The 14765-nt window shown below is 40.1% G+C and overlaps 1 protein-coding gene across 1 annotated transcript in view; it reads right to left on the bottom strand.

Annotated features, from left to right (window-relative positions):
* LOC102196578 (ecto-NOX disulfide-thiol exchanger 2-like) overlaps positions 1 to 14765 on the bottom strand; it is a 61974-nt gene that overhangs the window by 30801 nt on the left and 16408 nt on the right. Inside the window, exons 2-3 of the mRNA XM_013908253.1 lie at positions 13111 to 13266; positions 4121 to 4327 (exon numbers count right to left, since the gene is read on the bottom strand). Of these exons, the coding sequence (XP_013763707.1) occupies positions 4121 to 4327; positions 13111 to 13266 (363 nt within the window). The remainder of the gene's footprint in view (positions 1 to 4120; positions 4328 to 13110; positions 13267 to 14765) is intronic.

The raw sequence follows: 14765 nt of genomic DNA, 5'->3' as shown, positions 1-14765 counted from the left end.
CTCACCTCCAATTATCCGTTCAGAGCACCGCACTACTCGCTGGAGAGCTTTGCAGTTGTAGGCGGTGCTGTTGCCATACCAGGTGGTGATGCATCCAGTGAGGATGCTCTCAATGGCACAGTGATAGAAGGTCCTGAGGATGCGGGGGCTCATGCCGAATCTTTTCAGTCTCACATGTTAGAGGGTAACATGTGACATCACTCGTCACAGAGTAACAGTTACGCAGCCTCCTGTGGCACGTAGACTGCTGCAGCAAAGCAATGCAAGGCATGAATGCTTCTAATCCCGGACATCTGTCAAATTCGTACGTCCTGTTTACATCAGTTTCTTATTAAACCGTGATCATTTGTCTTTGGTACTCTCCATTAGTCTTACACCTTCTACACTACACTGCTCAAAAAGCTGAGAAAAATGATTTAAGTTACACTTGACTGAACTGAAAAGCAATACATTTGAAAGGAGTGACACTCTAAAAAGGTATGTGTAGTCGGTGCCACTGGGGATTTCCTCTGAGCCAACAGTAAAACACTTTCCATTACTTTCAACAATGTGTATTTAGATCCAACAAAATCCAGTGAAGACACTTTTTATTGGGATCTACGAGTTGATTCACCTCCAGCATGCCCTCATCATTACTCTCTTTTTCTTGTTAGATCTCTTGGTTTGAGAAGATATATTAGCTGTAGGGTTTGTGGAGTACAGAAGGCCTGCATCCTTTTGGGAATACACAAGGGAGACTTAGAGAGGCCAATTACTTCTCTAGTGGCACTGAAACACCACAATATCCCTCATTACCCCCACTCTTCTCCACACTAGTTCCCACTTATCCCCACTCTCCCGTCCTTACTCAATTTCCACTAATGGCTGGTTGTGGACTGAAGTGAAATCTGGTCCATTTTGTGATTTAATTGCTTCGAAATGATCAGAGTGCATCCAACGTGTGTTTTCGGTCACACGTGTAAGAGTGTGTTTTCCAACTGAGCAAAGTAATGATGTGCAGAGTGATTTACTGACAGACACAACACACTCTCATCAAAGGAAAAATAAAAAGAGGGTGAAACAGTGTTGGATGCCAACAACAACAAACCAAAAAAAAAAGCAGGAAAAGAAATGAGCGCGATTTCAGGGTCTCGACTGTCTGCTCCATCTGCTTCAGGCTCCCAGTCTACTACTGCTCCAATATTTCATATGAGGAGATCTTGGTGTGGGCTGCTTGAGTGGGTGTCATCTCTAGGTAGTGTTTGCACAGTGTGTGTGTGTGTGGTATTATTTATGGGGGAACTACACAGCTCTGTCATCACTTTAATATATGGACCCCCACTCCCACATCTCACTGTAAGAGTATATGCGGACGAAATCGACGGGTCTCTCATTCAAACCCACACTCAGACATACACACACCTGCCTACCTACCTGCATGGACACACAATAACGCAGAGAATATTCCTGAATGGGTTAAGAGTTTGGGGGGAGCAGGAACACAGGACAATGTGTTTGCTCTGAGAGATTTAAGATGTCTGTAGTCCAGACGCTACTGTGATAATATAGGAGCCTATAAGCCAGTGATACATGGTTAGTAGAGGTTTTTTGCCTTTATGGTAAATGGATTTTTTTGGCACCTGTAGTAGAAAACTCCGCTTAGATCTCTTTCCTTAAGTGACTTAATAGAGACTAGCCAGTTTTTGATTTCTGCTGGTGCTCAGTCTAATAAAGAAATACGAAAACATTTTTAATAATTGAATGCTCTTCTTTGTGGTATAGCCACAAAGTTTAACCTTGGGTGCTGAAGGTGAATTACAAATGCACTGATCTACTGGGATTTCCCTGTACCACCATCTCTAGATTTTACAGAGAAAGAAAAAAATATCCAAAAGGTCTTTGTTTATGGGATTTTGAATATTTAACCACTTGATATAAACAAAGTACGTAGAAGAGCATCTCTAAACGCACAACACACTGAGCCTTGAAGCAGATGGGCTACAGCAGCAGAAGACTGCAGCAGGTGCCACTCCTGTCAGCTAAGAACAGCAATATAAAGCTAAAATTCACACAGACTCACCACAATTGGACAATGGAGGACTGGAACAAAACTCTGCCTGGGCTGGTGACTCTCGATTACTGCGGCAACAGTAGGGTCAGAATTTGGTGTAAACATCATCTATCCTGCCTTGTATCAGACTGGCGGTGTTGTAGTGGTGTGAGGTAGTGCTGGGCGATATGGAAAAAATATTTATCACGATATGAATTATTTTATATCACGATAACGATATATATCACGATATACCACCTGACCTGTGGTCATCTAGAAAGTACGCAGTCTGTAAACAGCAAGTGCCGAGAGTGCAGTCTTTGTTGTGAGTTACCGTAAAGTATGTCGCAAATCCGGGTGCACGTACAGCAGCACCAGGTCGCAAACCACAAGACGGAATTTCTTTGCAAAAATTATCATTTTTTTTATACTTTATTTTCTCTTTCATAAAGTTAAGAGCATGTATAGTGAGAAGACAACACTAATATATTTGCCACAGGCTACTTAACCCTTTAAGACCTACCATAGAACCAAGTCCGCCAGAGCTTATCTTTATGTTTTTACATGCTGTAGTGCCATTTGTGGGAGCATTTCAAGTTTCCATACATCAATACAACCGTTATAGCCCAAATATTAAAAATATGTATGCATTAAGTCCATAGTAACTATATAAATTGCAAAAATTTGTAGTGCAATAAACTACAAAAAATTTAAAATCGTTTTTGTTTTTACATATATTTCTAGTTAGAAAAATTTAAGAGGCTTATCCCTCAAAATTGTAAATACAAAAAAGTTGCACAAAATAGTTTCCAACCACGAGAAATTTATTTTGAGTGTCTTCATAGTTTTATTTCTGAGATACACTAATTTTTATATACTACAGGAAAAATGAAAATAAATATTATAATTATAATTTCTAAGCATCCCAGAAACGATACAGAAAAGCATAAAATCAAACATGACTTTTAAAAACACCAACATAGGCTTATAAGGCCCTTTCGCGGAAATGACGTCACTTCCGGTTTCGGGCAGGTAATGGCGGACGTGCGATAGTTCGTGCTGACGTATATGCCAACGTAGGAAGTGTTATGAACATCAGCAAAGCGTGTTTCTGGAATATTATGCTTTTGTTGCTGCAAGTGCTTCTTATGCAATTTTTGCAAAGCTATATGTGGAAGGAAATCGTGACCTAGGGCAAGCTGATGGCATTAGATGTAATTACAACTCCGGTTTCACATGCAAAAAAAATTAATTTCGCTACCTTACGTGGTTCCAGTTCTACAGGGATTTAAAAATAGTTAGGTAAAACGGAGTTTGCCTGCTCCGACCGGTTGTAAAGGGTTAACTATATATTTTATGTAATAATTTATAAAATTTGGGTTAGAAACGATAGAAGACACTTTTCTCTCGTCCACACGACACATATCGTCATATCGCCCAGCACTAGTGTGAGGGATATTTTCTGGCAATCCATTGTTTCAACACCGCAGCCTGAGTGCTGCTGCTGACCATGTCCATCCCTTTATAACCACACTGTACCCATCTTCTGATGGCTACTTTGAGTAAGGTAACACGCCACGTCACAAAGCTCAAACCATCACAAACTGGTGTCCTTAACATGGAAATTAGTTCACTGTACTAAAAAGGCCTCCACAGTCACCCCATCGCAATCCAGGAAAGCACCTTCGGGCTGTGGTGCAACTGAAAAAATCTGCAGCAACTGTGTGATGCTATTACGTTATCGTCATGCTATGTTAACATGGAGCAGACTCTCTTATGAATGTCTCCAGCAGAATAAGGCAGTTCTCATATCAGAAAGAGGGTCAAACATGGTACCAGCAAGGTTTACACAGCGCGTTGTTTTAGCAAAGGTCTTGATATTTTCTGACAGTTGTTTTGTTTGTTTTTGGTAGGCATTTTACCAAAGCACTGAAGTGCTCAATGAAAACACGAATGGCAGCAGGACATCCACAAGCTCACTTTGTGATTCTTTAAGTGGTACTTGAACTACAGAAATTCACACCACTGCGTTTCATCAGTAAGGCCTTAAACAATAAATAAAATGAAGGTTTTAGATTTGCGACCTCTTACCTGACAGGAAGAGCGCCTTGTCCACAGTTGGCTCCTCTGCAAATCTGATATGGCAAAAGTTCTTCTTGCTTTTGCGTATGGCTGTGATATCGCCACACTGTCCAAAGACCTCCATGATGAGCTGCTCTGTGGCATTTTCTGGCAGACCACCGACAAACACAGTCTTACATCCCGGAGGGCGGTCTCTGGTTGCCGGAGGGGGCAGGTCTGTGACAAAGAACAGCCATGTGTAAGACATCATCAAGTTGAAATATAAATACGAGGCTGGAAAAACTAACAACTCTAATTAGTCGACAGCATTTCTTAATGTTTGCAGTTCAAAAAAGTCCTCTGCAATGTTTCTTAAACTTAAACACAGGCAACCCGAGAGCAATTCAGGTAAAACACTTTATTTTGAGCATGAATTTTGCTCCTTGTGAAGATGAAAACAATACAAGCAGCGGTAACCATTGATTGGACTTTGCCAGAGAAAAGTGGTTTTCTTTAAAATTCATTGCAAGAAAAAAACAAAACAAAAACAAAGTAACAAACAGAACTATTATCAACAGCACTGCCTGAAAAATGAGGGAAAATGATTAAAAAAACCTTTCATCACTTTGTAATAACAACATTTTGTTCAGCTTTTAATCGAATAGGTGTTTATTTTGTCTTTTTTAAGACATCTGTGTATTAAACATGGAGACAAGTCAAAACTATAGATGAAAATAAAGCAGAACTGCAGCCAACCATAAAAATAAAACCTGGATTATCATGTACAATAAAAATATCCATTAAAATAAAGAGAAGAGAAGACCATTGGTGCTATGAGAAATGCAAAATTTTAATAAATAATTATAGCATAATAAAGGATCCCATCACCAAATAAGCAAGACTGACAAAAGCAAATGCAGCGTAATAGCAGGGCATTAATGAAAAATCCATTTTAGAAAAAGCCTCTACATTCAGACTGAGAATAATGAGGGCCAGATCACAGCAACATTAAAAGAGCAAGATGGCATCTGTATATAATACAAGCAAAAACCAAATTCTCAGGGTGATGCTGTGCATTTTCAGTGAAGTCATTCTAGAATAGAGCACTCATGACCTAAAAAAAATTATGAAGCTTAATCATATCATTAATGAATAATGACCTCTTTAAGCAAGAGTTTTTTTTGTAAGAGAAACTGAAAAATCAAACCCTCCCATCCATGAAAATGAAATTCTGTTGGCCCCAAAGTGACAGATCTTTTAATGTGAAGGGTCCCTCGCACTGCAGAAATCACTTATTCATCACAGATGAATGTTGACTGATTTAATCTCCAATAGCTACGGCTTCTCATCCATGATGAATATGATTAGCGTGGTCTACGAGAAGTGAACCAGCTAATCAGTGTAGTGCAGAGGATGCTGTATTTCTAGACGTCTACTAGGAAATCTCTGCAATGGGGCTGAACCTGGTTGGATACCTGAGATATAGGAGGAGGATTGGTCAGGATATAGGTGTTTTTAGTAGTAGATTTCAGTAGTGGCATGAAACGAAAAACAAAAAAGTATTTTTTCCTAGTAACAGCTGTTAAGAAAGAGTCTAGCAGCACCCTGAGTTTCCTATTCTGCCTTCTGGATCAGTCTTTAAAGGATTCATCTGTTGACACAAGTGCACACATCTAGAGTGCAGTCAGAAAAAAACTCCCCTCATATTCTCATTATTCTCATATATGCACTGGTGAATACAATTTCAGATTCACGTTACACATGGTTCATGTTTCTTTATATTTTGTTTTGTCATTCAACAACCAAACAGTCTTCCACTGATGCTTGTAAAGCAAGAACTCAAACTTTAATGAAAGCTCTGGATTCAATGCAGCACAAGATTTGATAAAAGAATGACGGAGAGGACGGCACGAGCTGCTGTGTTCTCAGCAGGGTGGCTCATCTCATGCTCAACAACAAACTAGACTGGTAGTGGACTCCTGATGCAGTTTCGGTTTTGGTAACAGTTTAGGATCATTATTAGCTACTATGAAACACTAATGCCTTATTCTCGATCAATAGCCTCCTACTTAACAATAAGGAAGAAAGTCGTCATTAATAAGTTATGTTCTTATATATGTTGTTCTATATGTGCTCTTACTTTGTGCTGTACCACAAGAACAGGCATTCTTTGTTCTGCAGCCTCAAACATTTAAACATGTTATTTGGTTACGTTTAGACACCAAAATGACTTTTTGGGTTAAGTTTCAAGGTTAACATATTTACCTGAGGTTTTCTCAATGCTCTGCGTTGTTTTCTGTTCAATCACTGATTACAGTGAATGATAACTGCCTACTAATCTCTGCAGGCAGGTTTGTAGGCAGATTAGCCTGTTAAAGATCATTCCTATGAGACTCACGAGAACTGATAACAGGAACTCAGTGGGCATTAAACATCTGGATTGGCTGTGCACATAGATAATCCTGCACAACAAAAAGCTCCGTCGGCTGAAAACAATGATTGTTTCGTAGCCTTGAACAATCGCAGCCTCTTTCAACTGCTTTTCAGAAAATCTCTGAAGTGGACGAGTATGAAATGGGATCGTTCTACGTGTAATGACTTCTTGTGTAACTGGAATAAACCCTGTATCATTTTAATGTGTTTACGGTGTTACAAATAGAACTTGTTAACTGCAGAAGTTAAAGGATTTTATTATTACTTGGTTCTGGGGAGGCAACTTTATACCAGACAGTAGGAAGCTTTAATTCTGAGCTACTTGGAGACTATTAACACTTGGAGGTTTTGTAAAAGTTAACATCTTACCATATTTATTTTAAATAATTAACCACATGCTATTTGGGGAGCCTGACTATTCGCGAGATACTACTACCTTAGAAAGTCTATACTAAACAAAGCATACTGAACATGTAATCATGTAAAATTTCATTGCTTACTATTAATAACAAGTAATTACTGACTGACCTAGCAGATGCACAGCATGATCATAAGGAACAAAGGTGAAACAACTGGTTCATAATATCTAATAAAAAGCCAACCGGCTATGCACTTGGACACAGTTTAAAGCCAAGCCTTGGTTTGGCAATAATAAACAATATATTGCTAACTGTTACATTATTTAGTTATTATAAGCACAACAATATACTACAGCATCATGTAACACACAAAGAAAAAAGTTAGGGGAAGGAAGTTTAGTTGTGAAAACATAACGATCCAAAGTCAGAGTTTTCTTTTGGCTAAAAAGCTTTATCAGCTCATAATCCCCTGCTGTCAGAACTCCTTGTACTTGCATGCAGCACTGTTAAGAGCTGCAAACAAACTTTATGTCTCTGAGCCGGAGCCAGCACCATCTCTTTCTTTTAATTTTTCCCCCTGTATCTCTTCTACCTTTACACACAGGCTCCAACAACCCATCCCTCCCCCTGCCTCTCCTTTACTTTAAATGCGACCGTTAAAGCAAACATCGTCTGTTTCATTCCTTGACCTCTAGAGTTGGCGGATTAGACTAGTTTTTCAGTTGAGATGGACAGAAAAAGTAAAGGCAGAGCAGAAAAAGCTGCGATTGCACAGAAACGCTTTGTTGGCAGATGCAACAAAGACTTCCAAATTAACTGACCTTTTCGGTCCACGAGCGGCCGATGGAGCAAGGAGGACAGAGAAGGGAGAACAGGTGCAGTGCAGAAATAACCTAATGTGACATGCTGTAAGTTATCTAAAAAGAATACAATGGAAAGTCTCGGGGGGGGTTTTTTGGCCTAAATCTGTGAATTTCTGTGTATCTTTTAAAACTTAGCAGGAGTGAAATCATTTTGCAATCCCCTCGGCTGCCTGCTGTGCTACTGAATTGCACTGTTTATCACAATCGAACATTTTATGCAAACGAATTAGAAACAACTCTCTAGATGAGCTATTTGTGACTTCCAGATTACAGTAAATACACGATATCAGAGGATATCAAAGCATTTATGAACAGTGCATGTGATTGCATTTTATGCAAATATAATGAGCCAGTGAACCTGAGGCTAAGGAAGCATAGGAAGAGGATGGATGGAGCAGCTTTTGCAGGATCTTTTGTGGAAATCATTTGGGAAATCATACAACACAAATGACTAAAAAACATTCTGTGTTTTCGACAGTGCACACAAAGGAAAGCAGGAGAAACAGAAAATTGAGCAGACGGCTAAATGGAAGAGACAGAACAGAATTTTAGCAGGTTAGAAAGTACTAATAATATAATAAAGGACAAACCAGTGGCTCAAAAGTGACCCTGTGATTTTCTCTTGTATTAGACCGAATTATTCTGCACATACAGTTTCATGAATGTGGCTGTAAAGCAAACAGACTGGCTAATTTTTAGTTCAGCCCTGTCCCAATGGCCTGCTCTTCATATGACCACCCAGTGGTTTGCTACACTGTCACAGGTTATTGTAATCCATCAGCTCGACTGACCAGACACCCTTTCATGGTCTGAGAAGATGCCACAGAGAGGAAGCTTTGTGCCTCAAAGGCCAACAGTTTACAAGACTGTGGTGTGAATAAGGCACGGTGGGACCACAGATCGTCATTTTGAGCCGTCTTTATTTGCTGCGGCTGCAGCTCACAGGCTGCCAGCCGCACATGAACCGCACCACAAAACACTCCACCAACCCCTGAGTCCCGTGTTTTAACACGGCGGACGTGATTGCGGATGCTGTGCAGGTGCGTCCGCACGGCCCCGCAGACCACGCCCCACCACAAAAGACAAACTACAATCTACACACATTCAAGTACCTATGTTTAGCTGATTCTTGTCAGGGGTAAACTAAGCCATGTGCACGAAGAATTACGGTGAAAAATGGCACAACTGTCTCACAACTGCACACACTGTGATCTGCACATCAGTGTCTGTTTGCTTTTGTTTGGTTTACTCGGTTTGCTTATTACTGTCTGAATAACTGGTTGTTGCAAACACATGAAGCACTGGCATGTACAATGGGGCCCTGCTTATGGCGCGCAACGCTTGCGCGAAATGCATCAAAATCAATAATGAGCCAAGAAACTGGGAAAAAAACCCCAAACAAACCAACCAAACATTTCTGAGCATCCTTCCTAAATATTTTATACTGTATGTGTTCATATGTCGAACTGGTACACACCGCAAGAATACTAAAATCTCTTTAAAGATAACTATACAAACTTCTCTAACAACATCCTCAGAGGGTTGGATAAGAAAAACAGTTATCAAGCTTTGAAGTGGGTCCATAGGTCCAAATACTGGGAGCAAAGCCTTTGCAAACCATTTACAATACCACCGAAGCATTATATAGTCGACCAGCCAAAAGAGGCAGTAGAGAAGGTGAACCAGTGATCAATGCTGAATTGAGAGGGTTTGACTGAAGTCAAGAGGGGGGACGCATTGAGAAGAAGGGCTTGATGAGGATGTACGCTGATTGTAAGGTTATGCACACTGAGAAGACAGAAGAGCGAGAAAGCACAAGAGCTGGGGGAGGGCTGAAAGGGTTGTTGTTGCTCAGCTAAAAGGTCAGTGAGCGAGGATGCTGCATGCGGTGTCAGGTTGAGTGTGTGCAGCTAGAGGGTAATGACTACTTGTGATGGACACCATATGCAACCTTGTTGCCAAGATGCGAGTACTTTCCTGTGATATTTGCTTAACGCCTCAATGCAGCTAATGCCAGTGTTTGCTTCGCTGTTACAGTTCAAACCGTGAGCAACATTAATATGGCTCCAATATGCTTCCAAGCAGCAGTCCTTAGTTACTGTAACAGTGATTCATGCACATTCCATTAACAGCAAGCTTTATACTGGCTCAATGGTGAAGTATAATCCAACTGTATTATATGTTCTCTGGGTAAACACATGACAAAGACTTCAAATAACTTCATCTCCCAACGATTTGTCCCGGCCACCACTATTTTGCATCTCAAAGCACTTTTGACAGCATGCAGTATGAAATAATGATTCAGTGCGATCAAAATGTTCTCCTCTCACTCACCCATCAGTTCTGTCATACTGGGAAGACAACACAGCCTTAGCGAGACAGATGCTGACAAGATCCTATTCTCAAAAATAAAACACAATTTTTTGATATGAAAGACTGGGTAAACTTTCTTGCCTGTTAAATAAAAGCTGATACAGTATCCGGTGCAACTGTGCATTTAACTATCTGACAGTATTGACTTAAATAAAGCGGTTTTCTACCGTTTTCTGCACGTCAGACTCTCTTTTTAGCTTCAGAGGTCTCCAGATATATCCCCACATGCCACGCCCAGCCCTGTCCTTTAGCTGACCGAACTTTTCAGTCGAGGTGAGATAATCGTCAATGACACCACATATAAAGACGTGAAATGAATAACACTGATCCTGTAACAATGATACCTTTCAGGCTTGGAATGTAATAAGCAGCAAGCAAACAGACAGGATTTCAAGTTTGTGTTGGAGACAGGAGAAAATGGGTATGTGTAAGAGTTCAGGCAACTCTGACAAAAGGCCAAATTGCGATGGCTAGACGACTGCTCAGAGCAACTCCAAAATGACAGGTCGAAGTTAGTAGCTTCAGAAAGGTTATCAAATGAAGGACAACGAGTGATGTGGAGTGATGGCTGGCCCGTGTGGTCCAATCACATACACAAAAGCAGAAGTAGTGTAAGTGTAAGATGTGTCAGACAGTCCACTGCAGTTTACTGTGTAAAGGTGATCACTGTCCATGCCTTAAAGCTCCTACAAGAAATGTGAGCATTACACTTAAGACCACGGAACAACAGCAGGAAGAGACCAGGTTTGACTTATCATCCATCTTTTACATTATAGTGATCGCCAGATGTTCACACCACATCTGGTAGAAGGGTAATTTACATAGCAAAACCTCCCAAAGAAGAAACAAGACAAAGAACAGCGTTACGTTTGCAGTCTGTTAGATATGCTGGCCTTGCCTTGTGTTGTCCAATTCCTCAAGACACCTTCAAAGGTCCTGTAATGGTCTGTTAAGTGCAAAACTCCTTTGGGGTTTGGCCTGATAGTCATTACCTTAAGGCTCAGCAACATATTTTTAATATTATTTCTCAATTAACAGTTTTCGGGATGGAAATAGAATGAGTCAAACTGTAGATGAGATATTGTAAATAAACTGGCGACATACCACAACCTTGCCAAATACCTGAACTGGTTTTAGTCAGTTCCCTTAGCTGGAAAATGCGACCCTGACAAATACACCAACAACCTGAGATCGACACCAGAACTCTCAGAGCCACAGAAACACAAAATCAACCCATTTGATAAGGCGCCAATTCTCACTGGGCATTAGCCATTCCTGTAGACCTCCTACAGAGCTACTTAGCTTTCATGAGAAGAATCAAGCTAGACAGCTTCTCAATTGTCTGCCTATTTTAAAATACCTGGCTTATAGATGGACTGCTTTTTTGTGACACTGGAATAAGTGACACGCAAAAAGATCATAAGTAGAGCTGGGGAGCAAAAAAGCGAGAGAAGAGTAAGTGGAGCAGAGTAGAAAGGCAGGGAAGTAGAAAGTAACAAGGAGGATGAAAAAGGTTACCAATTAAGCCTCATGTCCATGTGCCACCAAGGATTGAAAAGGTTTTGGGAAGAGATCATTTTCCACAAAAAGTTTTCACTCGCGCTTGTGACTGTGAGTGACTGTGACAGGCTATAAAGTTGTTGGGTAATTTCTTGACAAGCTGATCCCTCATTTAGCCTCAGGGTTTGTAGGTGCCCCTGAACAAAGTACCTGGTTCATTTCTCTACTTGCTCCTGACAACTAGCTCGAAATATGATCCAAGGTGAAGTTAAACTTTTAATCTGCTTTTCTCTCTGCTCTATTTTGTCACATATACTGAGCCAAAATGCATACAGCAGATGCACAAGAATATCTTAAAACAGCTTTATGTGCGCCGTGAAAAACAATATTTGCCTAATAAAATTCAGGAGTGTGTTTTGTTTTGCAAAAGGATTGTAAACTAGTGAATGCTAATGTGGTAAGGAGCTTTTCTTTCAGTTCACCTTGAAGATGACATGTAGCACTTGTTTGAAAAAAGTCCCCAGGCAGAGAGCTTTATGCAGCAGGAAATCCGTAAAGCAGAGGTGGGATCAATCAAAGTACCCCCCACTATTCTGGTTCCTAACTCGGAATAATTGGAAGGTGGCGGTGAGATAAATATAAACGCCACTCTGGGAAACACACATACCGTCAGATTATACAAAGTGAGATTTTTGCCCTGAGAATTTCCACTGTGTTTGTCAGAATGGAAATGCAGCTTAAAGTGAACAGGTGTATCTTCTCTTGTACTGACATTGTTTATGACAGTGTAATACTAAGTCTAAGCAACATTTTAACAAAACCGTATGGGTAGAAATCCTGCAAAGCAATAAATCACCTAAACTGATAAATATGATCAAATCTTCAAGAAACAACTCAATTTGCTTTTTTTTTTCTTTTTTTCATTTCTTTTGCATCTGCAGTAAAGTGAAAAAATTATTTTGCCGTAGATGTTGTGGGACTTCCCTACAGCTCTGCACATGGATCGAAAGCATAAGGACATTGAAGCACGAAAGTAGAATCACAAACAGAACAGACTGGAGCTTGATGTGGGTTGCAAAGTGGCTTGCACGACAACTGTCAGCAGGCTAAAGCAATGTAAATAAAAGGGCTTACTTAAGATTTTACCAACATGATCAGTGGTCAGCTGATGTCAGCTGGAATTGAAACCAGCTGATGAGATCAGCTGTTTGGTCTCAACTTTGTAGCCATCTATGCTCAATCTGAACTAATGTTCCGATCAATTTAGCTGAAGATGCTGTCCAGGACACTGGGAAATTATTAACAAGATTATTAATTAAACCAAATTAAAAAATAATGCATTTCAAAACCTGACCCTTCTTTGAGGTATTTTTAATTAAGGTGCTGCATCTCAAGCTCTAACACAAGCCGATGTCTGCCAAAGAAATGTGGTCTTTTTAGCTGTATTAGAAGAAAAGAGCCGGTGTAGGATTAGCATAATACTATGACTTACTGGGGTTGGGGGGGAACAAGGTGCAGCTTTTGCAGTGGATGATCTCCTTGACAACCGGTACGTCTTGGGAGAGAGCTGCAGGTACCATACCGAGGCCGGGCATCATTGGGTTCATGGGGGTAATTCCAGCCATCATACCAAGGCTAGGGTCAAAATCTGGAGGCAGGAGAGAAATATGAATGAGCTCAAACAGTAGTAACACCTACACAGTAACAATAAACAGAGTGGCACTGAATAACCAACCTTTGGTCAGATATCACCTCAGCCCATACTAAATCTTTTAAGTTGCATTCACATTGCGTACTTATTCCCTGAGTGATTCTCTGTCAACAACAGTGACACACAAGCAGCCTACACATAATGGAATACACAGCCATGCATGAATAAATAATCTTGCAAACCACATGCATATTTCAAGAAGTTTTTACTGAGTCATTCTTTCTCTGTCACCCCTGTTGTTTGAATGATGAACTTACAGATAATGCAAGTGGGTCTACATATCAGAGCAGCTTTATTTACAATGCTGATTCACACTGGGGCTGGGAAACATGGACACATCTACTCTCATACTGAAACACAGGCAAACACTGCACTTTTTTGTGAATACTAGTCTCAATATGGAACTTTATAAAATGGAAATGATGCTCCTCACCACATCAATGTGTCAACATCATCTGCAGAGGATCTGGAGTTTACAATTATGCCGCGGGGTGAGTGAAGCTTTTGCATTTGTGCATGCACATGCAAGAGCGCTGCTCGCAAATCTGTCACAAAAGGTTATATGCAAAACGTGATGCTCGAGATACTGTATGTTTAAAAAAAGTGACACTAGTTAAAACTGTTTTACAGACGGTGACATTTACTGATTGCCAGACATGTTGGTCACCAGCGGAATCAGGAAATACATAAATTAACCAGCAAAATAATGAATCTGAGACATCTTACAGCAAACTAATTTCTGGGAAAATTGAATGTTTTTCCTTAGTTTATTTGTAGATATGCAGATGCGGTCCTATCAGTCAGCACAGTGGGAGGGTTCAGCAGAGCAGACAGGAGGAGTGTGGATCCCCACAGTGTTCGATATCCAACAAATTAAAAAGAAATTAAACGACGTTTAATAACCAAACTGTGTAAAATATATAATGAACCATGAAATTACTAAAGAAAGTATTAAAACTCGACTAATTAATTTTCAGTGACAGATTTTTCAGAACTGTGATCATGTCACAGACATGTCAAAGTAAGGCTCTTCAAAAGATGATGTAACAGTTACTGTTTCTGCTGATTAATCTGCTTCTACTAAAATCAAACACCGACAAAGCAATACAGTTCATCTGACGTGTAACATCCTGCAGGCATCTTTCATCTACTCCTTAAACACTATTGTTTATCTTTCTTGCAAACAAAGTTAAAGTGACAATCTGGTAGCATGTTGTGCTTTTAAAATCAGTCTATTGTTAACCACATGAATGTGTAATGTGTCAGTCGTTTCCTTTTAATTACAGGTTAATTACTTCTATGACAACCACTATTTTATGACATGGCAAGGCAATCAAAATATTTGCTTCTGACTTATATAATAGGCTTGTTCTAAAGGCAGCAGGTGTTGTCGAGTTATCGTCTTAACTGCTTCTGATTTTTGATGAAAACCCAAA

The sequence above is a fragment of the Pundamilia nyererei genome, unplaced genomic scaffold (assembly GCF_000239375.1).
Source record: "Pundamilia nyererei isolate P.nyererei 1_Seehausen unplaced genomic scaffold, PunNye1.0 scaffold00008, whole genome shotgun sequence".
Lineage (NCBI taxonomy): Eukaryota > Metazoa > Chordata > Actinopteri > Cichliformes > Cichlidae > Pundamilia > Pundamilia nyererei.
Note: the sequence above shows the minus strand (reverse complement) of the source record. Positions and strands in the feature narration are given on the sequence as shown.